At 37.5% G+C, this 27,961-nt stretch overlaps 2 protein-coding genes and 1 long non-coding RNA gene across 3 annotated transcripts; all 3 read right to left on the reverse strand.

The window, feature by feature from the left end:
* Positions 1–1,607: 1,607 nt before the first annotated feature.
* On the reverse strand, positions 1,608–5,600 carry LOC121877459 (trafficking protein particle complex subunit 2-like). The gene is made up of 4 exons (XM_042383224.1): positions 5,559–5,600; positions 4,494–4,612; positions 2,768–2,882; positions 1,608–1,706 (listed from the first exon to the last, which is right to left on the reverse strand). The coding sequence occupies exons 1-4, from the start codon at positions 5,598–5,600 to the stop codon at positions 1,608–1,610; spliced, it is 375 nt and encodes a 124-aa protein (XP_042239158.1).
* Positions 4,494–27,961, reverse strand: LOC121877386. Its single transcript, XM_042383127.1, has 4 exons — positions 26,610–27,961; positions 16,964–17,580; positions 5,559–5,670; positions 4,494–4,612 (listed from the first exon to the last, which is right to left on the reverse strand). Exons 1-3 carry the CDS (start codon positions 27,340–27,342, stop codon positions 5,608–5,610), a joined length of 1,413 nt encoding a protein of 470 aa, XP_042239061.1. The 5' UTR covers positions 27,343–27,961; the 3' UTR covers positions 4,494–4,612; positions 5,559–5,607.
* On the reverse strand, positions 8,157–16,619 carry LOC121877387. Its single transcript, XR_006090996.1, has 2 exons — positions 11,059–16,619; positions 8,157–11,027 (listed from the first exon to the last, which is right to left on the reverse strand). It is a non-coding gene; the product is annotated as an uncharacterized LOC121877387 (long non-coding RNA).

The raw sequence follows: 27,961 nt of genomic DNA on the forward strand, positions 1-27,961 counted from the left end.
AAAAGTTGCAATAAGTTCCTGGTCTATTGGCTGGAGAAGAAAGGTTGTTTTGGGAGGTAGGAAGACTACTTCAACTTGTGGGTGAGCAAATAAAGATTTTCAGGGTGACCAGGGGCATTGTCCAATAGCAGAAGGACCTTAAACACCATATTCTTGGGCTTCAGGTACCATTGCACCTCATGGACAAAACAGTTGTTGAACCAGTCAAGAAAAACTACAGCAGTCACCTATGCCTTCTTGTTGGCTCACCAAAAGACAAGGAGGTGATTCTTGTTTTTTCCCTTATGGGCATGGGGATTCAAGGACCTATAGAGCAGCATCGGCTTCACATTAAAGTCACAGAGGAGAAGGCTAAGGCGGTCCTTAGCCACCTTGAACCACGGAGCAGATCTTTCATTAGCATCAAAGATCTGCTCCAGCCTGTAGACCTTCTCCTGTATTAGATCCTTCAATATTATTGCTGTAGGTACTGTAGTTCTCAGCAGCTACATAACCAGAAACTTTTGCCCAAACTTACAATTTGCGTCTCTGTCTTTGATAGGACAAAATCAACAATGAAAAATTTTATAGTCCTAGGTAAAAAATTATCATTAACAACACAAGTACAGTATCAGAAATCTGCTGTCCATATCATACACTCATCCATCTCTCCACCTGTCCATATCATACACTCCTCCATCTCTCCACCTGTCCATATCATACACTCATCCATCTCTCCACCTGTCCATATCATACACTCATCCATCTCTCCACCTGTCCATATCATACACTCCTCCATCTCTCCACCTGTACATATCATACATTCATCCATCTCTCCACCTGTTCATATCATACATTCATCCATCTCTCCACCTGTTCACACCATACACTCATCCATCTCTCCACCTGTTCATACCATACATTCATCCATCTCTCCACCTGTCCATACCATACATTCATCCACCTCTCCAAAGACTTACCAACACAGAACTAATGCTAATGTGAAATATTATCAGAAGGGTCAACTGATATCTCTGGATAATTTCAAGACCTAGACACCAATAACTAATGGCTCAAAATGTTTCTCCAGAAGATATAAACCTGTTAAAGTTTTTATGAGTTGTATGACACAATTATTACTGTCATGTGTGTCTGGTGTTTATGACCTGACAACACCATCAGGGCTACACAAAAATGGTGTTTATAACTTGACAACATCATCAGGAAGGAAGGAAGAAAAATGGGGAAAAAATACCTTATACAGTACTGAATACTTGTTTAAAAAATAAAATAAAAATTCATTCACCCAACAGAAGTTTGAGCCTAATGAAAGAACAGCTGTCATAATGAGATAATTTTAGTGGTGCTCAAAAATCCATATACAGTATACTGTATATATATACAGTACTAAACTACACTTAAGTTTCAATGTCCTCAGATTTTTACATAAATTTCTCTCCCTCTTCATATATGGACTCAGTGACTAGCAATAACAGTACGAATAATTACCACATACACCAAACACACATTCTTTTCACTTACAAGGCAATGATATCTAAAATTGCATACAGTACTGATACCATCAACCAGACACCTGATTTCTCTTATCTCCTATATAAGGAGAATCATTAGCCAGTTAGATATTTTCTTCCATAAAAGTGTGCCTTCTTTTCAAATGCTGGAGACTTGATGGGACTGTTGGGAGTGTAGAATGGGTTCATCGAGTGCTGTAAGAGAAATGATACATTATATATGATGTGCAAACGGTAAATAATAAGTCTTAACATGTCTACAATTTCTCTTGTTAACATTTACTCAGATAGACCACATTTACCTAAGAAGTTATAAAATACAATTAGTACAGTCTTATGCTTGGAAACTACTGTACTACTACAGTACTGAAAACTTAAGAGCAAGTATGAATCAATGGTTCCCCGATGGTTATAAAGGTTAGGTACCAAAACAGGGCCTTGATAGTTTGATTCATGATGAACTAAAGTTATTTTTAATGGAAAATAAGGGGTTCAGGGGTGGTGGTAAATTTTTGTCATCCCTCTCAAAAAATAGTTCAAAATAATAATTTGCAAATTACTCACACTGTATCTGTACAGTACAACAAACACTTGCATATATATGACAAGTAGTATGCCTATGATGCTCATTAAACATACAGAGTAAGTATAGAATGTTCATTTCATTAGTTTTAACCAGGTAATTCATCAATTCCTCCTGTTTTAGAATCCTAAGACATGGAATACTTGAGCTTACCAAAGCATAAGGTTTACATTTGAGGTCAGAAGATGACACCTTGAAAGACAAGGCAGATGCTTTGTAATAAAATACAGGAAAGTTGGGAGACCCTACCACTACATATGTAAGCCGCCAACTCTCTTTTGTTGAAAAATTAAAACAAATACTATAAAGGTTCATTAAGTACGTAATCATGACAGCTTAGGGGAAGTGCTGGGCAACAAACTTATGAGGTCAGAGGTTGGGAATGAAGTCTGATTGAAATTATGGTTTAAAGTAATAATTCTGGTTTGTTGAAATCATCCCATAAGAACTGTGATTGTATGGGGACATACTGTAATGTACTGCAAAAGGATAAGCTAAAATTATACACTGTATGCACATTGCTTAATAAACCCAGGAACAAAGGTGTACACAACTGAGTGAGGAGATGCCTCGTTCTTAAAGAAAATAAATACAATCTGTGAATTCTATGCCATGTTGAGTTAAGCTAGCAAAAATAATAATGAAAAAGTTTACAAAAACAAATGATCTTTACCTTAATATATGTTTCATACATCTCCATGAAGAAGTTTTTGATGCCATCATCATTCTTAACATCGTGGAGACAAATGAGCCGTATTCTGCCAGCAGTCACAAATGCTGACACATACCTTAAAAAAGTGGCTATTTAGTTTTACTGCTCCACAGATCAAAGACATTGACATATACATCTTATATCATCATCATTAACATTTCTACAATGCTAAATATCAGAATAATGTATTACAGTATACAGTACTGTACAGTATACTGTACTTACAACAATCTCTAGCTTTGCATATTTTCATTCTGCAGGGTTTTGCCACTAGTACTGTATTTGATTTATTTTTAAATACTGTACCAAATACTTACATTGCGCATACAGTATATTCTTTGCAATTGCACTGGATGAGCAGCCAAGGTCCATAGTTTTGAAAATGCAAAATTGAAAACACATGTCCAGGCAAGCTTCTTGGGATGTGAGGTGCAATGTGGGATTGTGATTAAAAGGTGTGCAACACATACCTACACCATCCACAGTACCCAAGTGGTGTCTTGTTCACTCACAAGGCAGTGTACATTTGTTCTTATTACAGTGTTATATTGCATAATGCCACCACCCAAAAGCCCTACCATTACCCCTCAGTGAGATATCTTTTGCAAGAAACCCAAAATGGTATTTATACTGGAATCCAAAAAAGAAACAACTCATAACTGTGTAAGTACCCATAAACAGTATTTAGTTTAGTTTCTGTCTAGGTGAAATATTTATAAGAATGTGTTCAGGCCTCACTCCTACTCAAAACTCCTACTTGGTCTTCTGCTAACCCTCACACATGCCTTACTACCCTTATATAATACCTTCACTTCATAAGCTAGGTTTCCCCCTACACCATAAATCCTCATCACCCCCCATAGTGTCTCATTATCCAACCTATGTCTTCTCAGAATGCTAACAGTTTCATATTTTCTGCATTGTATTTTTGTGTGAGCATTTTTTTTATGGACATGTGGACTACAGTATAATCCCCTACACTCTAAATTCTCTGTGGTCTTCACCTACTCTGTACTGTACTATAATTTATTCCTCATCCAATCAATTACTGTCATAAAATATACTTCCCCAGATACTACACACTGAGCAACTTTACTAAGGTAATGTATTATTAAAGGTTCCAACCACTCATCTGGCACTTTCACTATTTATTAGAACCCGTGAAGATTAGGAATCCCCACTTATTTCACCTCATGATTAAACACACTTATACTAAATGGGGAGCTAGGTTAGGTTAAAATTAGGATGTTTAATCATCATCAGTGTTTAATGGCAATTTTCCATACTTGCATGAATTAGCCATGACTACCTGATGTCAGCTCTCCAGGCTGTACGGTCAGGTGAAAGAATTGGGGGTTTGTAATCTTCATCTTCCCTTCATTACCCGTTTCTCTTCTCCGTGTTGTAATATTTCTGCCTTAATATTATCAACTTCAAGTGTTTTCCAAAATTTCAGTTTCATCACAATGGCTTTTTCCTTCCATCTGCAAAACTTCCTCCAGTACTCTAATTCTGTTCTCCTTTCTCTACACGAAAAGAAGCGCATCTTCATCAACGTGGAAATATACATGAAGTGTTATACATGGACAACAGGAAGACAGAAAACACACATACAGGGTATTCATTCTCTACATCCCCACGTCAGGTGTATTTATAATGTACTGCGTCACATCATCACACAACTTACCACTCGTTAAACTTATCAACCAGTCTGAGATACATGTTGCCCGTGGTCCACATGCTCTCATCCACCAGGTCAAGAGCTGCGTGGGCGATGAACTGGTTGAGGTGCCGATGATCTTCCTTCTGGAATTACATCATCCCAGTTTAATTTATCTAAGCAATATAAACCTGGACATGACTCTTTATAATAATGTCATAATGGCCTGTACTCATATACACATACAGACATAAGACAGGGTAGGTGAGGAGAGGCCTGACTTGTGCAATCTGGTACAAAAGACTTTATACTATATTAACTGGTAAATATGATGCAAGACCATTGAGAGAGTGGATGATGGTTACCTAGGAAACTGGATGACAGTTACCTGGAAAAGTGGATGATGGCTGACTGGGTAATTGGATTATGGTTGCCTGGTAAGTGGATTATGGTTGCCTGGATAAATGGATGACATTTGCCTAGGAAAGTGGATGATGGTTGCCTAGGAAAATGGATGATGGTTGCCTTGGTAAGTGGATTATGGTTGCCTGGATAAATGGATGATGGTTGCCTAGGAAAGTGGATGGCGGCTGCCTGGTAAGTGAATTATGGTTGCCTGGATAAATGGATGATGATTCCTGGGAAAGTGGATTATGGATGCCTGGAGAAATGGATGATGGCTGCCTGGGATAGTGAATAATCAGGACAACCAGAATATAAAAAATTTAGCCGATATGGAAGTCATATTCTACTTTGCTTCAAACAATTTTAGGTCAATGTAGCTTCCTGTGAGTAGCTATATTCCTTCATCCTCTATGTATAAGCAATAGATTATGGTTGATATATGAAAGAAAAAATGATTGATAACTCTTGTAATATATTCTGTACAAACAATACTATCTATACCTAAGTCTGTAGCATATTTGAAGCTTTCTACATACTCTCACTTGTGACTGAGATTAACCCCATTCTTTTCCATAATTGCTACTCATTCCATCTCTCCAAAACGTCAGAATCTTTTGTTGAAGAAACACAATAATCATCTCACTTCTGGCCAAAGAATTGCAATAAACAAAGCACAGACTGTCTAACCTTGGGCTCTTTGTTGGCTGGTGTAAACTCCATCTCAAACATGGGGTTGTCATGGTGTCCAACAATGGCAAAATAGTAGTTGCCTGCCACTGCCATTCTCAATAATTATTCTCTGAAAAATGAAGATATAATCATTAAAACTTGATACAGCACCTCTATACTGTACTATATTCTCCTTGTCATGATGGCCTCTGGTATCCACTTCACACCCGCTTCATAATCCATTTCTGCCATCACAGCCATTCCTAATTTCCAATCGACTCCACTATTTCTCAATCTTTCCATTCACTTAATGTAAGATACAGTGCTTAGATTACTCACTAGTATTGTCTTGACATTTGGATGATTTTAATTCAGCCCACATCCGTACAGGTATTTCACCGTCATGTATTTCCCTCAGTTCCAAGGTTTACTCTCCTTTGCTTAATGTTAGTAACCAACATCTAAATTCCCTAACCTCTTCCAAGATTTCATTCTTTGTCACAATTTTACAGCACAACTCTCCCACAAACCCAAGGGAATTTCCGGGCAACCGGGAAACCCCTCTGATGCGCTACAAATGTAGTACAGTACTTTGTAGTGTACAGTACAGAATTTGACAGTGATTCCTATACAGTATAGGGTGTACTGCACAGTCTCTTGTAATCTCTTGTTAGGTTCTTAATTCTTAATGTCATTTATTACAACCTTTCCTCGTGTCATTCTTGGCCTACCCCTGGGTCTCCTCCCATCCTCATTTAGGCTTATGCACTTCTTGACCCAATTGGTCTCACCCATTCTCTCCACATGCCCAAACTATCTCAGCCTGCCTCTGCACAGCACTGGACTGTATGGTACTCTCAATACTCAGCCACCCTTTAGCTCTGAACAGGGTCTACAGTCTTTCAGTGTCACATTGTACAGTCGGGGTCAAAAGTTTTGAACACTTAGGAATATCTGGAATCTACTTCTGAGTTATACATATATGATTGGGATATACTAATAACACTAATTGCCATCACATATTATGCCTGAACCACAAAATGGGATAAAACTCTCCTTAATACCTAAGATCTTTGAGTACTTACATGCCAAATATTCTCAAGTGTTCAAGACTTTTGACCCCGACTGTACATCCACCTGAACATTCTCATTTCAGATCACTCAAAACTGCTTTGTCATCATTTTTAATTGACCTTGTTTCTCTGACATACAAAATTACACTTCACACACCAGCTGTATGCTGTACTGTACATATTTCCTTTCACACAAAGGGAAGGTCCTCCTGCTGTCAATAAAGACAGCAACTCCCTAAACTTCCAGCCACTTCTGACTCTTGCTAACTTCAGCACCCCCACCATCACTGATCATGTCGACCAGGTAACAAAACTCATGACACGGTACAGGGATTTATCCCCCAAAGTTGAGTTTCTCCAGCCTAGTTATGGACACTTGGTTACAGTACTTGCAATTTAAGTCAACAACATCCTATAGTTTGCCACACACTGCACATTACCATACTGAATTTCTGCCAACACCATTCTTACTGGCAACATACGACCATTTTCCACAATGAGTTCTTCCTTTCCAATTTCAACATTTTGGTTCTAATATTGTCCACTAACATAATTTCCCATTATAAGTTTTATTATGGTTACTTTTATCTCCTTTCTCAATGTTTTTCTGTACAGAACTATATTCCAATTTTCCTCCCACCTACTGGCTACACATGTTCCTCCCCCCCCCCACCTACTCCCACACAATGTACAGTATTAATAAAATTGATAGAGCTTTATGTACATTGTATTCTTAGTTGGTTATTCTTACTGAAAATTATCCTTTTCTTTTTTTTGCCTCTATACAGTATCTACATTACTGTATATCACAACTGTTACCATCACAATCATTTTTAATAATTAAACTGAGAAGAGCAAATCTAGTACAGTATATAGTCTGAAATTAGGTGGGTGGGAGGTCAGTATTACACAACGGATGAAGGATTTTGACAAACCTACCAAGACAACAGGCATAGTGATGTTCATTTTGAAATTCATCGGACCCTCCATAAAGTAACCTTTTGGAGTGAGTGTACATATATATCATCCTCTCTCAATACTTATTTCAACATTATTTCCATCCCAGATTCCATTTTCACATATTAAATAACAATAACACATTTAGAAACTCAAAGAATAAGAGCACTTCCTCACACCTTGAAGCATTGTGGACAACCGAGTGTAGTGTGTGGTCATTAAATTAACAAAAGGTATAGCAACATCAACCATAAACAATATAAATCTTCACCATGAGACAGGGAACTAGTACTGTACAGTATATAACATTTGGCCAAGTAGTATTGATGCTGCATGAGTGAACTTTCTTCCAAACTCTACCAGCTTCTCTTTTATTCCCATCTCTACACCTGCAGCTCTTCCCATTGATTTATACAGTAGTAGTTTTGAGGAAGGTTTATCTTATGTACCACTTAACCCCTTCACCACAGGGATACCACTTTTAATATTCTATTTGGCTAACGCAAGACAATTTTATTCAGCACAGAGGGGAACTCATACAAACCTGATAAAGGCTCAAGTGGGATAAAATCATTAAAACAAAGTAATTTATCATTTCCTTTATTAATAAACATTACTCCATGTCATTTTGATATTTTGCAGGAACGTGCAACTCTCTCCTGAGGTAACAAATGAGGCACTGTCGATGCATTCTGTCAATCTTCTTATCAACAAGGCAAGTTCCAGGTGCACATAATGATTAATATCATAAATAAAGCATGACAAACACAAATATTTTCCAATACAGGTATTAAAAGAAAAAAAATAGTAATCTTCACCATATACACTTGTGTAAAAATTATAACCCCAAAACACAAAGAACCCATCTCCTGTGCTCCTCCTGGTACTGTACTGTAGTGATAAGTACCAATAATGGAAGCAGTATGGCACATTAGGCCACTCAAATATATGATCTGCAAACACAAATGGTGACCTCATTTGCTTCATAACACTGTCAGTTTACTCGAAAGGATTCTGCTATTTTTATACAGGCATCAAGATCGTGTATTTCTATGGCAGTGATATTAATTGAATCTACTGGTGAAGATACCTGTATAAATGAACACTATGTCTCCCATCATAAACCCAACAAACACAACCTTTGACCACTATCATCTTGATATTATATACAACACTAACTTATAACCCACAAAGATTTACAAACTGTAACAAAATTGAAACTCAAACACACTGAACAATACCCTGTCCTTCCCTGCAGTCAGAGCAGTCTTTAAAACACAACACAGTACAGGTAACAGAAAGTATTCAGTTAAGCCATGTACAGTACTCAAGAGGCTTTAAAATTCTAATCAATGAGTGTGAGAGGTGCCCATCCATCCTGTAAAGTATTTATTAATTTCCCTTCAAAATTGAAAACTTTGAATGAGTTACTAAAGTGGTGAGGAGGCAGGTGAACAAGGAAGCCTCCAAGACTGATACAGCATACTTACCAGACTATGGGAGGAAAGTCTGCATTCAGCAGCTTAAAGAATAATAGGTGTTCACATGAGAGGAAACTAACTACGTATGCAATAAAACAAGAGCATAAACTTTAAGTGTCAAGAATAAATAGGAGAAATGCAAAAAGAAAATGGTATAGAAATAATGACAAAGAAAACAGGCTACACAACTGAAAATAAGGATTAAAAATGGGAGAAACTAAACTAGAAAGATTTGATGTTACAAATGAATTCAATATTGTATTTATAATTATTTTTCTAATGTCTATGGCAATGGAAAAGGCTTGAACAACTACGCTACTAGTACTTGTACTGTATATGACGTCTGCATAACCAACAGATATACCATAGGTTCTTTCCTCTTGCTTCAACTATAAAAATGCATATACAGGGTACTGTATACTTAATTGATGGTACTACATGTATATTTATAATCAAACAGATGGCTTGTACCTCCTTCCCTTTGTCATTTCTTTTATGCATATTATTACCCCCTTTTTTCTTCTTTCAAATCACTTGTATACGTACTTTTTGTTACACTGTACATTATATTTATCATGATTCTTTTTTAGCAGTACCATAAAGAACCATTAATGATCAAGCAATAGTTAATACTGTACTGAGCTTGGCGGCAATCCTGAATAACCTGACAAAGGTATGACGTTTACTTTATAGACACTGTTTTAAGTGCAAGGGATGTCCACTCTCCAGATGAAATACTTTTGGTACATAACAGCAGCAATTCTCTCTCCGTCAAGGGGACATTGTATGCTCCATCTGACTCAAGGTTAACTACTGTCACTTGTAAAATGGATGACTACCGTAGTTCACTTAAAACCAACTAAGGGAAACAGACTCAGTTCAATTATAGAATACAAGCTTGTGGCCATCAAATGATATTACAGTAAGTAAATACACACAAAACAAACTTCTATTCTGTCTAATTGTTCTGTACTGTACAGTCACAATCCAAAGTTTCAACACCCCCCACCTCGGGCTGGGTGTTCACCGAAGCCAGGGCTGGGTGATCGGATGCAGACATTCCACCACCACAACGCTCCGAGACTCACAGCACACGAGCACTGTAGTGCCTCGTTGCCACATTGCTTAACTAGTCTGCGTCCGATCACCCAGCCTTACCTCAACCCTGGCCTCAGCGAACACCCAGCCAGGGGGGGTGTTGAAACTTTGGATTGTGACTGTACAGTCTAATAGTTATGTACAGACAGACCATAAATTACTATATCCCTTTCAGTGACAAACAATATGACAAACCAGCAAAAATTCAGTACAAAGCTCTCACCTGGCTTCACATTGGTAGCCCTGCTTTCTTTGTACAGGAATATGTAACTTATCATAAGTCCTTAATGCACGAGTCATAAAGGCAAGCATGAACTTAGTATGCTTCCCAGATGGGCGCTGTAAACGCTTCTGCGCTTCACCTTGCACAGGATGTAAGGGGGGTGCCCAATAAACTAGCCCCCTCGGGGGCAATCTAAAAAAAAAAAAATCTAAATCATAAGGCAATTTTTTTTGTGTAATTCTGTTTTAAAATATGATGAGAATATTTCAGAAAATAGGGATAATGGAAATGACTTTTCAATCACGATTACCAACCATATCAAGAAGACAAGAGAGGAAGTGTTCATTTTTAAATCCATCAAACTCCAGAGGTAAAATTACAGGCATCCCCCGGGTTATGGAAATTCGCTCTTACGGATTTTGTAAATGATGACCAATAAATTCGGGATACGGACAAAAAATTCGCCCTTACGGAAATTGGGTAAATTTTTTAAGTACGGTACAGTAATTTTTTTTCTTCAATACTACAAGTATTAGAAAAAAATTCACAGAAATTATAAAATTTATTTCGTGTGGATTTCTACAATACTGTACAGGGCGAGGCAGGAGCCAGTAGTGCCCCTTCGTCTCCCTCCCAGTAACTCCGATTGCACCACCTTACCTCACCACCTCACCTTACCTCACCACCTCACCTAACGCAGCACTCAACATCGTTTGTGGTAAGTTAAATTCAAGTGTATTGCATATTTATTACCATATTATATCATAAAATAATCAATGTATGTATTAAAAAAATATTAATTTCATTCATAAATGTGATTGTATTACATCTTTTTGCCAAAAATATTTCCCTGGGAACACATCTCCAATTATATAATGGAAGTCAATGGGAAAATTGGTTTTGCATTATGGAATTTCATGTTATGGACAAATTTTCAATGACACATGCCTCCCGTAACCTGGGGGATGCCTGTAATTTATGGTCTGACTGTACAAGTACTGAAAAATTATAAATGAAATCTTACGTGAAACTAAAATACTGTATTGATAAAGAGACATGGCCAGGTCACCTTCAATCATTATGCTCTAACTTTCTATAAAACCTGATGACTTATGCAGATTATTATTGTTACATTGCTCTATGGCATTTAAGGATGAAGGACACACAAAAAAGCCAAATTTCATTAAAATCTTTCAGCCTAAGACAACATACTATTCTAACTACCTCAAGGAATATGGCTAAATAAATGCACTAGTTCATTCTGATATTCACTCTTTCATACCAATTTTTCTCTTACAATCCTTTCTCATTACAACATAAAGTGGTAATATTCAAGGTGAGGTTAATGAAAAAGAGGTGTGTTGTGCAGAATTGTGAAGTTATGAAATGTAAAAATTAAGGTAAAAATTTCACAAACTTGGACTATCAAAATTTTAAATATAAACAGAGGGAAAAATGAGGGGATGGGGGAATGATTTGTTAAACCTGTAGATAAAGGTCTTCTGTTTGTCAGAGTAAGTCTCCTACTTTGAGTTGACATTAGTGGCACTTTTCGTTAGTGTAATTCCCACACTTCACTTGTAAATTCTGTGTTTAGCAGTTCTGGTTTGTTTTGATTTTCACTTTTCAAGGCAATTCACCCCTCTAATTATGTCTGGCAAGAGATCATTAAGTACTGATGTTATAAAAAAAAACAGGAAGATTATTACTTGAGGTGAAATTAGATAAGTTAATGAGGATTGACAGAAGTCAGACACTCAAGTGTTTATCACCAGTGTCTGGAAAGTGTACTTGACCCTGTATTTCTATTATGACTAAATTTGAGTTCTAAGTATTTATTACAGAATTTTTGTGCATACTGTACTGTATTTATTAATAATTGTACTGTATACTGCAATGGGTTTCAATAGGAAAATGACAACTGTTTAGCAGATTTTCACTCAACTGACAACTTTCCACCACACAAGGGAAGCCCATACAACAATTAAACTGAAAAGAGATGTGAGTATGGCAGTCACATCAGCACAGTAACCACATGCACCAGCCAAGAACTTGCAAAGGTGAAAACATTTATGCAACACAACACCAAAATGGATTAGAAAGGAACAAGTGTCTTATGCTGTAACAGAATAATTTTGCTTTCTGTACAAAACAGTAGCTCTGAGAGGATGCAATGCTTGTTGGCTAAAGGAAGTTAAATATAAGCACTTTACCAAACAAGGGGATAAAAACAGCTCTTCAATGTCTTTCAAAACTGATGAACAAAAAAGGGCTATCATAAGAAGGCCTTCCAGTTATACAGAATCAAGCTAGATAGCTGAGAAAATTATGTAACAGAGTACCACATAAATTATAACACACAAACCCCACTGCTGAAGAGGACTATAGGTTACGGTCAAAATACAAAATGCTCTTGTTTTTCTGTTTTATCTTCTCCTACAGTGGGATTTAATTTCAGTGTTACCTACACAGGTTTTAAGCCATGTCTCTCTGATGTATAATAAGAATCAAGGTAAAACCAAATGGTAAATGTAAAACAATACTTTATAGTTTCACAGAAGAATTCAAAGATATATACCTTACCAAGAGAACTATGAAGTCATATTTCTATCAACAACAAAACTCAAATACTGTCACTTCATTTTAACTCATGTTGACATGCTAGTGGGGGAAGGGGGAGAGGATCATGGAAAAAGGGCATTACCATCTAACCACTCACTCACTCTACCGGTAGCTGTTTCTGCTGTCTTTGTGAGAAGGTTGTTGGCTTTGCTTTCAAGCTGTGGACTTTTATCAAATTCACTACAGTACAGCTTTCCAGAGTAGGTATAAGTGATGTTTAAAGAAACAGAAAAGAAAAACTCCAACACCATAGCCTAACACACACACTCCCAACATTAGTGTCAAGTGTTATATTCCCAAACAAAGTGCAAGACTGGGTTCCCTCTTAATATGCTAGCGATGGCAGACAACCTTGGGTGAAGCGGTGGAACAACCTACTAGCTGAATGGGAGCCTCAAATCAACACCTGTCCAGCCAATCTGCACTACACCTGAAGCTTTGTATGAAAATATATTTTGTACAGTATATCGCTCACTCTCTCCCTCTCTCTATGTATGTATGTATGTATGTATGTATGTATGTATGTATGTATGTATGTATGTATGTATATGTCTATGTATGCATGTAATTTCATTCACCTGAGATTAGTAACCCTAACTTTTCATACTGCTGTATTTGTTCAGTTCAGATTAAAATCACACAAGAGAGAGAAATTCCCCAACAAAAGAAAGGCAGTAGACCTGTTCAAAACAACTGCAGTGTCCAAAATAAGGCATTCATTCACAAGCAACACATCACTCAGAAGAACAATATACATCACTCGCAGGATTTATTTTTCCTTAACAAAACAATGGCTCGTAGTAAGCAGCCACAACTGCAGCACCAGGTAACATAGCATCACACAATATTGTAGATGAACACAAAACTGACACCATTGCTAAGTATTAATCAATATTATGCACCAAATCATAGGAACTCCTTCATTGTATTTCCTGGGTGTATTAATAATAATGTAAAATTCACTGGAGTAAGTAAGGGGTCGGATAAAATAATAAAAAGTTAATAAAGCAAGATGTGATCAAGAAAAATTCTTATTAGTGTTAGGGAAGGTAACAACTGATAACAATTTCCATATCTGGTTAGTGATGACAGTGAGAGAAAATGTTTGTGTTGGATCACCCTAACAAACCTCAGGTCCTGGATTAGTGAACCTTTCTCAGCCACTCCTATAAACCATTCAAATCTCTCAATATGTAAATAAACAAATATATACAGTATATTCCAAAAGAGGGATGGACGAGAAGACTACAGTACGTATATGCAAACATAACCAGGGAGAAAACATCCCATACCCCAGTTTGCTTTGCTCTCTCTGTTCACTACTGTAAGGATAAAGGTCCCAACACTACAACCAGAGGAGGCACCCCCCTATAAATAACAAATAAATAAATAAATAAATACCAAGTAAGAAAGAGGCTGGCTACTAGCATCAGTTTCAACATTTATGACCAAAGTGACACCACCTGTTGGGTGTGTCAATAATTAATCATGATGTACAAAATTACTGTATATTCCAGTGAATATTCTTATTTAACAAATCTGACTTTCATTGTTCGTATGGATGCCAAGTGCACATGTGAACAATAATTCAAAATGATATAGAACAAGCAAAAATAATTAAATTTAAACGAGGTCTTTTAAAAGGAAAATTGAATGTGGCATATTTATGAAATCAATTAAAATTCAGAAATCTAAAAAAAATTGTCCTTTAACTTATATGAAAATCTGTACCAAAAGCAAAAAATCTATTTTCAAATGATACCCAAGGAAAGATGAATTTGAGATTTGCAGTGGGCCATTTAATGTATAGAGGTTTATAATTCAAATTTTACCTCTTTAAATTAAGGCAGCATGTACTTGTGTACACAAACATTATACCCCACTGTTATTAATAAACATTTTCAAGGACGTTGGAGACAGCTAAAATTTTGGCTAAAAATTTATTCCTAGCACTTTTCCCCATCTAAACAAGATGAATGTCATAATTTTACAAATCTGTTTCACTGAAGCAAATCTCTCAAAACTTAATCTTGTACTGTATTGCTTCTTACTAGAAAACCCTGTCAAAATATAGTTTCCGAAAATATAAATTACTAACACGGGAAAAGTTTCTCCAGCCATACAAAGCAACACAGTTGCTGACCACTAGTCTTATACTGTACAGTATTGTATACAGCAGGCCAATGTACGGACACATAAATCTTCCCAAGAGTACGGTGAGATGAACAACCATACACACACAACATGTGCGACAATGAAATACACCTCAACATTGTTTCACCAATAAAATTTACTAAAATCAATTATGGATCAAACACTTACTAAAATTTTGGGATCAATTATGAATAAGTACTATATAATGTATAGTACTCTACTGTACTGCCATTACCAAAAAGAAGAGAACAAAAATAATGATACTATTGACCCACTAGAGGTTAAACCCTTGAACAAACACTAACTCTGAAATTTTGAAAATTTTTCACTTACTTAAATTTTACATGTACTTTTAAGCCAATGATGATATATGCACACATTTAGGGGATCATACCAAAGTTCAAAGTTGACACAGCACTACTTTTGGAACATACATGTGTATGTGTATATATGTGTGTGTGTGTGTGTGAGTGTGTGTGTGTGTGTGTATGCATGTACAATCGCTCCAAAAAAGTATCATTACAATATGACACAACGAATGAAAGATTTTGACAACCCTTTTTGGAGCAACTGCACTTGTATACATGTGCAAATAAAAGTTAACACAAAGTATTATGGCAACTCTCAACCCCTGGACTTATCCATGTAAAAATATTCATGTGATGGGGATTTGCAAATATCTCCCAAAACAGGTACTAGATTAAGTTGGCATAACACTGATTTTTAGGCACACCCACAGTTCCAAAATTGTTATGCCAACTTTGAACCCCTGATTTCATGTCTTAACACAAGTATTCCTCCTAAACATGGTCACAATTTGTGGATGTTCATTACACAAGACACTTAACCACTAACTAATCAACATCCATGAACTGCAACAGGTGCTAAGTGGAAAGAGTATATGATAGAGCACTGATAGTGGTCACAATTACTGCCAAAAATATTTCTATACAACCATATGAGAAGCGTTCGAAAGCATGAAATCCTCTTTTTAAGGGCATAAAACTAATTATTGAAATAACTAATTCCAGTTTATAACTTTTATCATCCCACTGTCTTAACTTGATAATTTTTCAGAACTTTTCATAAGCAAGAAGAAATTCATAATCTTGAATTATAATTATTTCCTCCATCAACTTAATAAAAATAAGAGGCATTATAATGGTAAAAAAAAAGCCATCTTCCATGTTAAGCTGTATAGTACAGATATATGGATCAACATTTAATGCACAGTATGTATGGTCTAGAAAATCAATTTAAAAATCATATAACTCAACATAAATGTACCTGAAATTAACACAACCATCAGTGAGTCAAAATGACACAATACCAAGTAGCCAACAACCACAATAAATAAACTAAATACAACCATTTAAGGTACAAGACTAACCATTAAATATACAAAAGTTTTGTTCTTAACATATCCACAAATCACTATGAAAAACATCACAAACTCACAACCTACAGTTAAACCTGACCTAATAAAAAGCCCAGTTAATCAATATCACCATTAGTAGCACCACCCAAGTTGAGAGTAACATTTTCCCGACCGCTACGTAGCAGTTTTAATTTAAGATACCAGTACTGAGACTGATAAGTCTGTGCTTGAAGCTCTTTTTCAAGCAGCTTCATCCTCAGTTCATGCTCGCTCCGTTCTAATTCTAGACGTTGAGTTGCCAACTTTGTATTGAGCAATCTTTCAGCAATTTCATTTCTATCACTTTCATTCTCAGCAAATATTGGGGATATTAAACTGTCAATATCATGAATAGTTTCTGTATTGTTTAAAAAAACTGTATTATGTCCTGAACTTACAGAGCTATGAGAAGGGACAGAGTTGCGACCCCTCATTTTTGAAGATAGGGTACCGGACTTCCGAGACCCTCGCAAGTTAGAGTTTTTGTTGAGGCTGGACGTTTGATGTTTATTGGGTACCATTTTCTTCAAGCTTGGCATTGGTTTGATTGAACCTTGAATGGGAGAACTGCTTGGTGAAACTGAATCTCTCATGTGAGAACCAAAGTTTCCACTGATGTGATTGGTAGCACTGACAGGGTTGGGGATATTGGTAATGGATAAGCAAGATGCTAATCCCTTTGGTAATATAGGAATCTCTGATGCCGAGGTGGTGTTCACTGTTACGGTGGGACTGAAGGGATGAGCTTTCTTCTTTACATGCAGAACCTTTGTGCAAGCTGGTATATTGTATGGGAAACTGCCACTGCTACTATTCTTGTTTGTTGTTACTCCACCATTTTTACTTCCATTAACTTTCCTGGAAGGAGAACGCTTGTTTGCAGCAGCCAACAGGAGGCTGGAGAGCTTGGGAGATTCCTGACGGGCTCTTTTTAAAGCAGGTTCCCTGTCATCATCACCAGCACCACCACCACCACCACCACCACCAGAGGGCTCTGTGCTGTCTTCTTCATCATCTGTATCCAAGAAAAAATATTGTATTAGAAAAGCCACATTTCAAGAACATATGTTAGGCCTACATTTAAACACAAAACATTCTTTGTAAGAAAAATCAGCATTACCCATCTCATATAACATCCAGTGAAATCTTATTCAGTACAGTACTTTAAGTGCAAAATACAGCAAAAGCATAATTCCTTTCACACCTGCAAGTCTATTTTATGCAGTACACTATATACTGTACAATATATCTTCTGCTTACTGATAAACAAAATTACCACAAGCAATGTGTTTAATAGGTAAAACAGATAAAATCTGCATTGTGTGCACCTGTCCAGCTAAATATGTAAATACAGTACACTACCTCTAACCCAGACTTGCTTAAACCATATTCCCTTGCAAATCGAACTGGGGTCCAGCACCAGACATCTGTACAGTATCCCCCAACCCGGAAGAAAACAACCAAAATCCAGTTAGTGTGAGCCTACGAGGTAAAGTTAGTGTAAGCTGAGGCTGCCACCACAGGAAGGTAACTCAGCAGCTGCCTCTGAGGAAAATGAGCAATGTGCAGTACTGTACATATAGTCAATGAAAATAGCAGTGAAAAATAACCTCCGCTTCAACTTTTGTGACGTACATTTTGAGTGCTGTACTATCTCCACCTGCCTCAACCGCCTCGATATATATGTATGTATGTATGTATGTATGTATGTATGTATGCACACATATATATACACACACATATATATATATATACATATATATATACATATATATATATATATATATATATATATATATATATATATATATATATATATTATATATATATATATATATATATATATATATATATATATATATATATAAAAATATATATATATATATATATATATATATATATATATATATATATATATATATATATATATATATATATATATATATATATATATATATGGAGAAAATGCGACAGTGCCTTAGCTTCGTCTTTATTCAAGACATCTTCAGAGGCAACTGGATTACATGGACAGAGGGAAGCTATACAGGGTTGACCTAAAAACATGGGGTCAGGTCAAAATGATGACATCCACTAATCACACCAACTACCTGCGTGGGGGCTTAAGAAGGGTGGTGGCGTGACTAGCAAGTCAGGTCAGAAAAAAGGATCCACACAAAATATTCCTATCTTATCTAGATAAGGTTTTCAAGCATTTTTTAACCTTGGGCCACTGAACAAATAAATTTATGTAACATATTTTCAGTTTTGAACTGACCATCACTAAGGTTTATTGATTTTAATTCCTTAATCTAAAGCTTTAGAAAGCTTAAGTCTCTGATACACAAGTGATTTGAATACTTCTAGCTTTTTAAGCAATGGGTGATTATTATTCCTAACATACAATCAGCACTGCTTTCAGATGCAGTTCTGATATGTTATATTTATGTTGTTTTGATTCTGAGCTGCAGTGTTTTCCTGTCTGACCTACATAATTACAATTACATTTTGCTCGAACCTGTGGCTTACATTACACAGGCTATTCATTATTATAGTCAATGAATTGAAACACATTCGTTCTATTGCACAACTTGGGTACCCTTCTGTGTTTGTTGATCGTTGTTTAAAATTCATACTTTCTCTCCAGAACTAAGGTTTCTATAGAATATTTGCCCCTATCGTATTGAATTTGTCCGTTGTTTGGGTCCTCAAACTTTAAATATTAATGTTGTTTTTTCAGTATGACTCAACCATTACGTATATTTAATAAGGAATAGCCCAAGTTTTGAATGTAAATGGAAGTGTTTTATTGTGTATTCCATGTGGCAAATGTAATTGTGATATGTAGGGTCAGACAGGAAAAAAAACACTGCAGCTCAAAATCAAACAACATAGTATATATCAGGCTGCATCTGCAGAAAAGCAGTGCCTTGTTAGTGCATGACCTAGCAGGGAAAAGCTTGCAGTATTGATCAGCCTTAACAAGAGCTTTACTTTGTTGAAGCTGATTTGATTAAGGAATTAGTATATAAACCTTAGTGATGGTGGGTTTCAAGCTTTGATAACATGTTACATAAATTTGTTGTCAGTGGCCCCAGGTTAAAAATGCTTTGAAAACCTTTGATCCCTAGATAGCATTGAATTTATTTTGTGGATCCCACTTCTGGAAGCCTGACTTGGCTAGTCACGTCCACCCTTCTCTTAGCTCCTCTCGTGTGTGTGTTGGTGTGGGGATAGTGGATGTATCTTTCTCTCTCTGTCTACATATATCCAGATTGCCTCTGAATCTTTGAATAAGAACTAAAAGCTAAAAATTACTCCGTTGTTTACATTTTTCGTGTGTAATTTTATCCGTTATCTTATCACGTTTTCATTGTGGATTTACATAAAATATATATATATATATATATATATATATATATATATATATATATATATATATATATATATATATATATATATATATATATATATATATATATATATATATACTGTATATATATTTATATACCTGTATATACTGTACAGTACATGTGTTACCTATGTACCACCAACTAGGGTTGATGACACCAAAATTGCAGATGCAACACAAAATGCGTGAACTTTTCAATTCCGCTAAAACAATACCGTATATGGTGTGGCCTGATGGAATCCCAGCCAAGGTGTATAAAGCAGGAGGACCTCTGCTTACCAGCCATCTCCACTCTCTCCTGGAGAATATATGAGAGGAGGAGGAAATCCCCCAAGATCTTAAAGATGCCTTGATCATCAATAGCTATAAGTATAGGGGAGCCCGGTCAGACTGTGACAACTACCGCGGGATCTCACGGCTGTCCATAGCTGGCAAGATTATCGCCCGAGTCCTCCTAAGACTTCTTCCCGAGGCGGAAAACTTCCTCCCAGAATCTGAATGTGGCTTTTGACCATCACGTGGCACCACTGACATGATCTTTGCTGCCCACTAGATACAGGAAAAATGCAGAGAAGAGCTCTGTGACTTGTACATGACCTTCATCAACCTTAATAAGGCCTTCGACTCTGCCAACAAAGAAGCCCTCTGGCAGAACCTCTCAGTCGTTTTGGCTGCCCACCAAAATTCATTGCCATTGGGAGGCAACTCCACGATGGCATGAACAGCAGTGTCCTACACAATGGCACCCAGTCTGAGTTCTTCCCCATCCAAACAGGGGTAAAACAAAGATGTTTACTGGCACCAACTCTCCTTTCCATTTTCTTGGCTGTCTTCCTTACTCATGCAGTGCCAATTTAGCTGGCGGGGTGGACATCCAGTATCAGATGAAGGACCTTTTCAACATAAGACAACTCCAGTCAGGAACAAAGGTGTCAGCCACTTCCATCACTGAACTTCAGTATGCAGACGACCTCACACTCGTCGCTCATACTGGACGTGACCTACAGCACATCCTGAACACTTACAGTATGCAGATGCATATGCACACTTTGGCTTTGAGGTGAATGCACATAAGACTCAGATTCTCTTTCAGCCAGCCCTGGTTCAACCACACCTCCACCATCCATCCAGCTAAATGATACTACTCTCTCTAATGTTACCCACTTTCAGTACTTTGGCTCCCACCTGTCCACCACCACCACCATAGACATCGATGAAGAGATTCAGCATCAGATCAGATATGCATTTCAAGCCTTTGGCAGACTCCATATTCGCGTCTTCAGCTATAGGGAGCTGAAATAATCTAGAGCTTCACGTTTATCAGTGGTCCTCCCCACCCTACTATATGGCAGCGAGACAATGATCACATACAAGAGGCACCTCAAGACACTTGAAAACTTTCACCAACCTAGTCTACGTTCCATCCTCCGAGTTCACTGGGAAGACAAGAGAACACATGCCAGTATTCTCGCCGACACCAACTGTAGGAGCATCGAGTTTACCATTACTCTTGAACAACTACATTGGACTGGCCGTGTTACCCACATGGACGACAGTAGTCTATCAAAGTAGCTACTTTACAGTCACCTAACGGATGGTAAACATAACGCTGGAGAACGAAAAAGGTACAAGGATAGTCTTGAGACAAACCAGAAAAAGTGCCAATTCAACCCCCTCACCGGGGAGATGATCACTCCACACTGTAAAGCTTGGAGGAGCACCACACGAGAAAGTACAAATACTTTCGAGTTAGCTGGTTGCATACCGAGGCAGACAAGCGCCAACGCCGGGAAGACGCTGCCGCCGCCCCTCCTGCACTTCAGTAGCTGTAGCTCTCCACACGTGTAACATCTGTGGACGGCCCTATTGATCCCGTAGCGGCCTCTCGAGTCATCTCAAAGCTTACCAACGAAGGTCCCATCCCTAATAACTCATATCATTGTACCATAGCTGGATGATCAACATACTCGATTTCAGTGACAGCAAAGTAGTAGTAGTACTGTAGTAGTGTTGAATAAGTCTTTCCTACTAATACACATGAAAAACTTGAATAAGGGCACCACTTTATAACTTGGAAACTTGAGACAGAAAAATCATGGTTAATTGGAAAATGGGTACAACTGATGTGCAATTATTAACTAAACTATATAGTATAGTATATAAAATCTCAAGAAGAATAACTTTACTAAAACAGTGTAATTCAGTCACATCCACGGTCTAAATTTAATGAATTAATAGTACAGTACTGTAGCTACATAATCATGCTATATTTACCGGAAAAGACATCAGTAATGATGGTGAACAGAACAAACCATCCTGATTTAATTAAAAAAAACGTTCTGAGACTGGAAACACAAAGTGGTTATTGGTTGGTATTGTGAGTCACCATTTAAGTTTCAGGTCCACATCTCTAGTTAACCACACTGGCATCACTATGGACACTGTAAACATTAGGTACTGTAGTTATTATATACTAGTTCTGATAATTCTTGAAGGAGCTGCTCAATTTTGTTCACTTTTTTCCACAAATGTTCTTATTATAGTACTGTATAAGTATCTTCTTAAAAGAGGTGACAACTTTTTTTAAATTTTAAGTATTTTTTTCACGATCTACAATCATAAATTACTTGTAGTGGGCAGGGCATGAAGGATGAGGGAAATTGTAGGGTGAAACACAGTGAAAAACTGATCATATGACACTAAAATAATGTCTCTACATGCTTTGTACGTGAAGAAATTAATTATTTACCGTAAATGCTCCTCCGAAAAAACTGCCGAGCCATCGCCTAACATGTTTGTTTACAATCGACCCGCTCAGTTCGAGCGTACTCTCACGTCCACAATAAAGATGTTTTTTTTCTAAAAAAGTTTTTGTGATCAAAATACTCAGAAAGTGCTTTCTGTTTAATATGGCAAGGGTCCTGGCTAGGAAGTTAGGTAAGGTTAGGTAGGTTCCTTTGGTTGGTTAGGTCAGGTTCTAGTAAATGTAGCCTTTTAAAATACTTACCGGTACTATAATGATAAGAACATCTGAGGAAAAAATGAACGAAATTGAACAACTGCTCGTGGTAGCGGTGTTCTCCTACATTACCCTAGTTTTTAAAATCCAGATATTAGTCAGTAATTTTCACTGTTTGAGTTTCACACATAAATCACCTACTCTTGATTAGTTATGGATTGCAGATAACATCATCTTTGTGGCAACAACACAAAAAATTTGAAGCAGGGATTGTTTTTTTCTTACTTCAGTTTTCCAACTTTTTGTCCTAAATGCTGATCAACGTCCATCCATCAAATCCTACCAATTCTATTTTGCTCATTTACTGTACATAAAAAAACGTTTCCAGTGACCATTTTTAACTCGCCTCAGTCACTGACAATAGTCACCCTCAAAAGCGTGTTGAGTTAGGCTGGGGTATGAACTATACCCCTGTAGTTCAATCACCACACTAATAAGAAAATCTATAATCATACATCTCCCTCTAGTTCAAAGCCCTGCCCTCTTTGTGTGATCAAAATTGCATTTTCTAAGTGGGGGGAGAAAGAAAGAAAAAATAAATAAATCTGACAAAAATGCTACACTGTAAAGTACTATACAGGGTATTACTGTATTATGTACTTTAGTAAAGGTGGGGGAGACAGTTAACACCAGAAATAACTTATGGAATTGAACCAAATATTCTGGAGATACTATTTGCATTATACTGAACATGAAAGTGGAAACAAGAATGCACAGAACCTATTAGAATCTGACCTAATCTTACTTAACTCCCTAACCTGTGCATTGTCATTTTGATTTTCTTACTATCATCCAAACACCATCCCTAGAAAAAGTGAACTAATCCAATCCAATATAAATCGTATTAAACACACCCGATGAGATCCTCGTTACTTCTTGACATATAAACAAAGACCGCAGACGTTCCAGCATAACAGATGATGCGAAACAAAACACGGTTGCCTATAAAGGACATAGACATGGAACTCCTACCATACAATCAGTGTCTCCAGCGTTTTTACCCCGTTATTTCACTCTACTTTCATACCCTGCCCACTAACAAGTAATTTATGATCGACCGATAAGGTAAAAAGAACAAATACTACAATGGTCACTTCGATTTCATAACTCGGTATCATCTAAACAACGTCTGAAAATTTGGTGCAATTCCATAAGGTCCTTCTGGTGCTAACCGTTGCCTCCACTTTAACTTCTATATATTTTTTTCTTTCTATCTCCCTATATACAAATCAATCTAGAGTTCCATGGTTGGGCTATTTCAATCTTTTCCAAAAGTTGTTGAATGTACAATATTGTTTACCAGTGCCTTTAATTTTACTAGAAGATGTGTAGATAATCTGAAAATATTCCTCACACTACATCCAACATGAAGAGTTCACTGTGTACAACTGACTCACACATGACTCAAGTAAATAGACCAATTCATAAAAATAATCTAAGAGCCATGGGTCAAGATATAATCTGCTGTCACAATTATCTAGTCCCAGAAACTTCAACCACTATAAACATACTTTCCTTTAGTCATAGCTACAGCATTCAGTACATGTATTTGCATTCCCAGTATCTAGTGGCATCCTTAAGCTAGGTTTCCATTCACGCAGCAGTGGTAGTGTTAGCGGCAAAAATAGATCATATTGAAATGTACAGTACACGGTTGTGTTAGCGTTATGCATTTGCAATACATGTCAATCTCTGCAAAACGCAACCCCATGGAAACGTGATGAGAGAATCCCACACTGTGACGTCGCGATCCGTTTGCTCTCCTCATCCAGCAAAATGACCCGAGGAAAAATAAAATTAAAATTCTGTCGAGGAGACTAAGAAGTTGATTGAATTTGTGCGCCAACATGAGTGTCTTTATGATGTAACTTTGCCCACCTACAAGGATGTACAACTGGCCCACAATACATGAAAGAGCATCACTCACATCATGGGAAGGAAGGATTTAGATGGCGAGTATCAACACTCATTCAAGTAGCCTACACACCATTTATGTTCATTGTTACCGGTACTCCAGCCAGTACTTTACAGACTTAACAAAGCCTGTATCCTTGTATGAGAAACAAATTAAGATATGGCCAGGAATAATAGGTCACTCAGTATATAGCCTAGTAAGTGACAGATGTATTACAGATTTTCAGACTTCTCCCCTTCAAGAGGTTCTCCCATACATCAGACAATGTATTTAGTAGTCAGTGTGATAATACGTCAATCCAGTAATAAGCAAATATTTTTATTTGGGTAAGTATTGACGACTGATCCAAGGCCGAAGTTTTCATAGAAAACCATTATAAAAACACCTTAATTTCACTGTGTTTTATGGTGGACACTGTCATAGTTTTCGCAAATGTGTTAAAAAGTGGTTATTTCTAAATTAAACCTAACCTAACCTTAGTTCAAATGAAAAACAAGTAGCAGAGGCATTGTTAGAAGACCTCACCAACCTAACAAAATAAACCTACCTAACCTTACCTAACCTAACTTCCTAACTGGGGGGCTAGGAACCAAACGGTTCTTAATCATACACTGAACATTGGGGTTGATCAAGCCCTGGCAGCGGAGTGTTTTGAAATATGTCAATATGATTGGCTGTTTACATCCTGGGATGAGACGACTCCGCCGAATTACCGCCGAGAAGACAGAGTATTGTGCGCCTAGGCACCTAATTATCTACCAAACGAAGCATTTTTACAATAAATGATTCTCATATCAGAACTCACTGATGAAAATAAAGTAAGAAAATAAACAGTAGAACAAATAACCCTTCCGAGCATTGTAGGCTCCATATTTGGACCAATTCAGCAGCAATCTATGAGCCCACCATCTACAGTATGTTCCTAGTCCGTTTTTCCTCTGATTTACGCATGATCTTATACAAACCCAGAATGTTTAATAGCAAATGATTCTGTATAAATACCGTCGTAGCTTCGATGCACTAAGAGCCATCTTTCCTGTCCTGTTCCCGCTAACAAAATGACGGGAGCCACGAATTACCCAAAAGTATAGCAAATAAGGATAAAATATTAGCGAATATCTGTTATACATACACAAAACATGTTTAATAATATTTTTAGTGTAATTTTGTTAAAATAATTTGTAAGATGAAATAATAAACAGCGAAAAACTTTCAGTATTGGCGAACGCTAAATTTCAAAGAGTTCGTGAACAAGGGAGATAACTCAAATCCATCGTGATGCACTTCGCTAACCTAACCTAACCTAACGAAAAGTAAATCCTACGGCTATGTTAAATACCCCAAAGTAACAGAAACATCGGTAATTATATCTCCATTTTGGATAGGTGCCTCTTTGGAATTTAGCTTTTTTCGCTGTTTATTATTTCATTATTTTGACTACATTTCAATGAAAACATTATTAATCAGGTTTTATTGATGTAAAACATATTCGTTAAGATTTTACCCTGATTTAATATACTTTTGGGTAATTCGTTGGACCGCAAAAAGACAGCTGCATGCAAACGGAAACGGGTTCGTTTTTCAGGGAAATTTAACTCAAACACAAACCGCAAGACGCACTGCACAAACACACTGCAAACGCATATATGGAATCCTAGCTTTAATCTACACCTTAAGCTACCCAACATTAAGCACACTCACCTGAAGGAGAGCGTTGATCGTACTGGTCTAGCGGCTCCATTTTCACTTCAAACTCAGAAGCCTCGGCCTTCACCTGGACTCCATCCAGCACCTTGAACATTTCCTTCTCAGCCTGCTTCGCCCGGTACTTCATGTTGTCCCAGCACTTACGTAATTCTTTCTCCGTGCGCACCATAATATTCTCGGTACTGTTGTATTCCTCCACTATCTGTTGCCAAACGCTCTGTTTTTCCAGATATATTTCGCGGGTTCGGCTGCGAGTGTCGACTATGTTGCGGTATTTATTTATGATGTTCACTAACACAGATCGTTCGTGCTCGGTAAATATATTTCTGTGTGTCAGGACCCCATTGGACATATTTTTGAGAACTGGGTAGGAATAATTGGTTGGTTCCACAGTAGTGATCACCTCTAGGGGTAGATCAGCCATGGGGTAACATTCTCCGTCCATCACATACACATCATGGTCGTTCACCGAAGCTTCACAATCTTTCGTGTTTTTCTTGTCTTCGGAGTTCTTGATGTCGTCTGACTTGACGGAGTTCTCGGAACCTTCCTCGCCCGTTGGATCGCTCTCGTCCGAGTCAGAATCTTCTGCTTCTTCTTTGTCATTCTCTTCATCGGAATCCTTTCCGTTGTCGACCTCATCTTCGTGTTTGATCTCCCCGTCACTCTCCATTTCCTCACTGCCTGAGGGCGAGGACACTGATCTTTCAGCTGCCTCTGCCTCCATTGCTCCAAGCAGATACAGCTCACAATAAAAGCTTGAAGAGCACACTTCTGGCACCTACAATCTGCACTGTATCCCAGCCATCACCCACCACTAGCATGACCAACACTGCTGCCTAGGGGCCAGTACTGTCAAGGTAGCAGTGTTACAAAACAGTTCAGGCAAAGCTACACCCTCTGAGGACGTCCCCGCCAGGTCTTGCCTCATCCTGGGCCAAATTCAACTTTCCTTGTCCTTGAACTATGTGGGACTTGACCAGCTCATCACCACCTCCTCAGACTAAGTCTTGCAGCCACGGCAGTGAACCAGCAGGGTCACGCACACAATTACCCACAGCATATTAACGCTTTTAACCGCTTGAAAGATGTGAGGATGACTAGAAATAATGTGGGAGGACGCAGGTGTCACTTAATATGGCGCTGGGTGAAAGGAACTGTGAGCCGCCTCGTCCTCATTGGTCGAGGAGCAGCTCGAGGCTTCCGCCAGCCAATCAGCGCCAAGGACCTCCCACTCGAACCCCGATCTTTTCGCCATTTATACACAAAAACCACACTTAAACCACCAAGTACAACGAATTCACCAGCTCTAATACTCCAATTTGTCGTGAACAAGCGATTAATTA

This window comes from Homarus americanus, unplaced genomic scaffold (genome assembly GCF_018991925.1).
Source record: "Homarus americanus isolate GMGI-L3 unplaced genomic scaffold, GMGI_Hamer_2.0 scaffold367, whole genome shotgun sequence".
Classification (NCBI taxonomy): domain Eukaryota; kingdom Metazoa; phylum Arthropoda; class Malacostraca; order Decapoda; family Nephropidae; genus Homarus; species Homarus americanus.

Excerpts from the sequence above, each read along its gene's own strand:
- LOC121877386 (XM_042383127.1), bottom strand. The coding sequence starts at position 27,342 with ATGGAGGCAGAGGCAGCTGAAAGATCAGTGTCCTCGCCCTCAGGCAGT. Across the intron at positions 17,581-26,609 it reads CGATCAACGCTCTCCTTCAG|ATGATGAAGAAGACAGCACA; the intron begins GTGAGTGTGCTT and ends TCTTGGATACAG. Across the intron at positions 5,671-16,963 it reads CTGTCCCTTCTCATAGCTCT|AGAATAATTATTGAGAATGG; the intron begins GTAAGTTCAGGA and ends TTCATTTTTCAG.
- LOC121877459 (XM_042383224.1), bottom strand. The coding sequence starts at position 5,600 with ATGTTTGAGATGGAGTTTACACCAGCCAACAAAGAGCCCAAG. Across the intron at positions 2,883-4,493 it reads GTTGATAAGTTTAACGAGTG|GTATGTGTCAGCATTTGTGA; the intron begins GTAAGTTGTGTG and ends CACTTTTTTAAG. Across the intron at positions 1,707-2,767 it reads TGTATGAAACATATATTAAG|CACTCGATGAACCCATTCTA; the intron begins GTAAAGATCATT and ends TTTCTCTTACAG.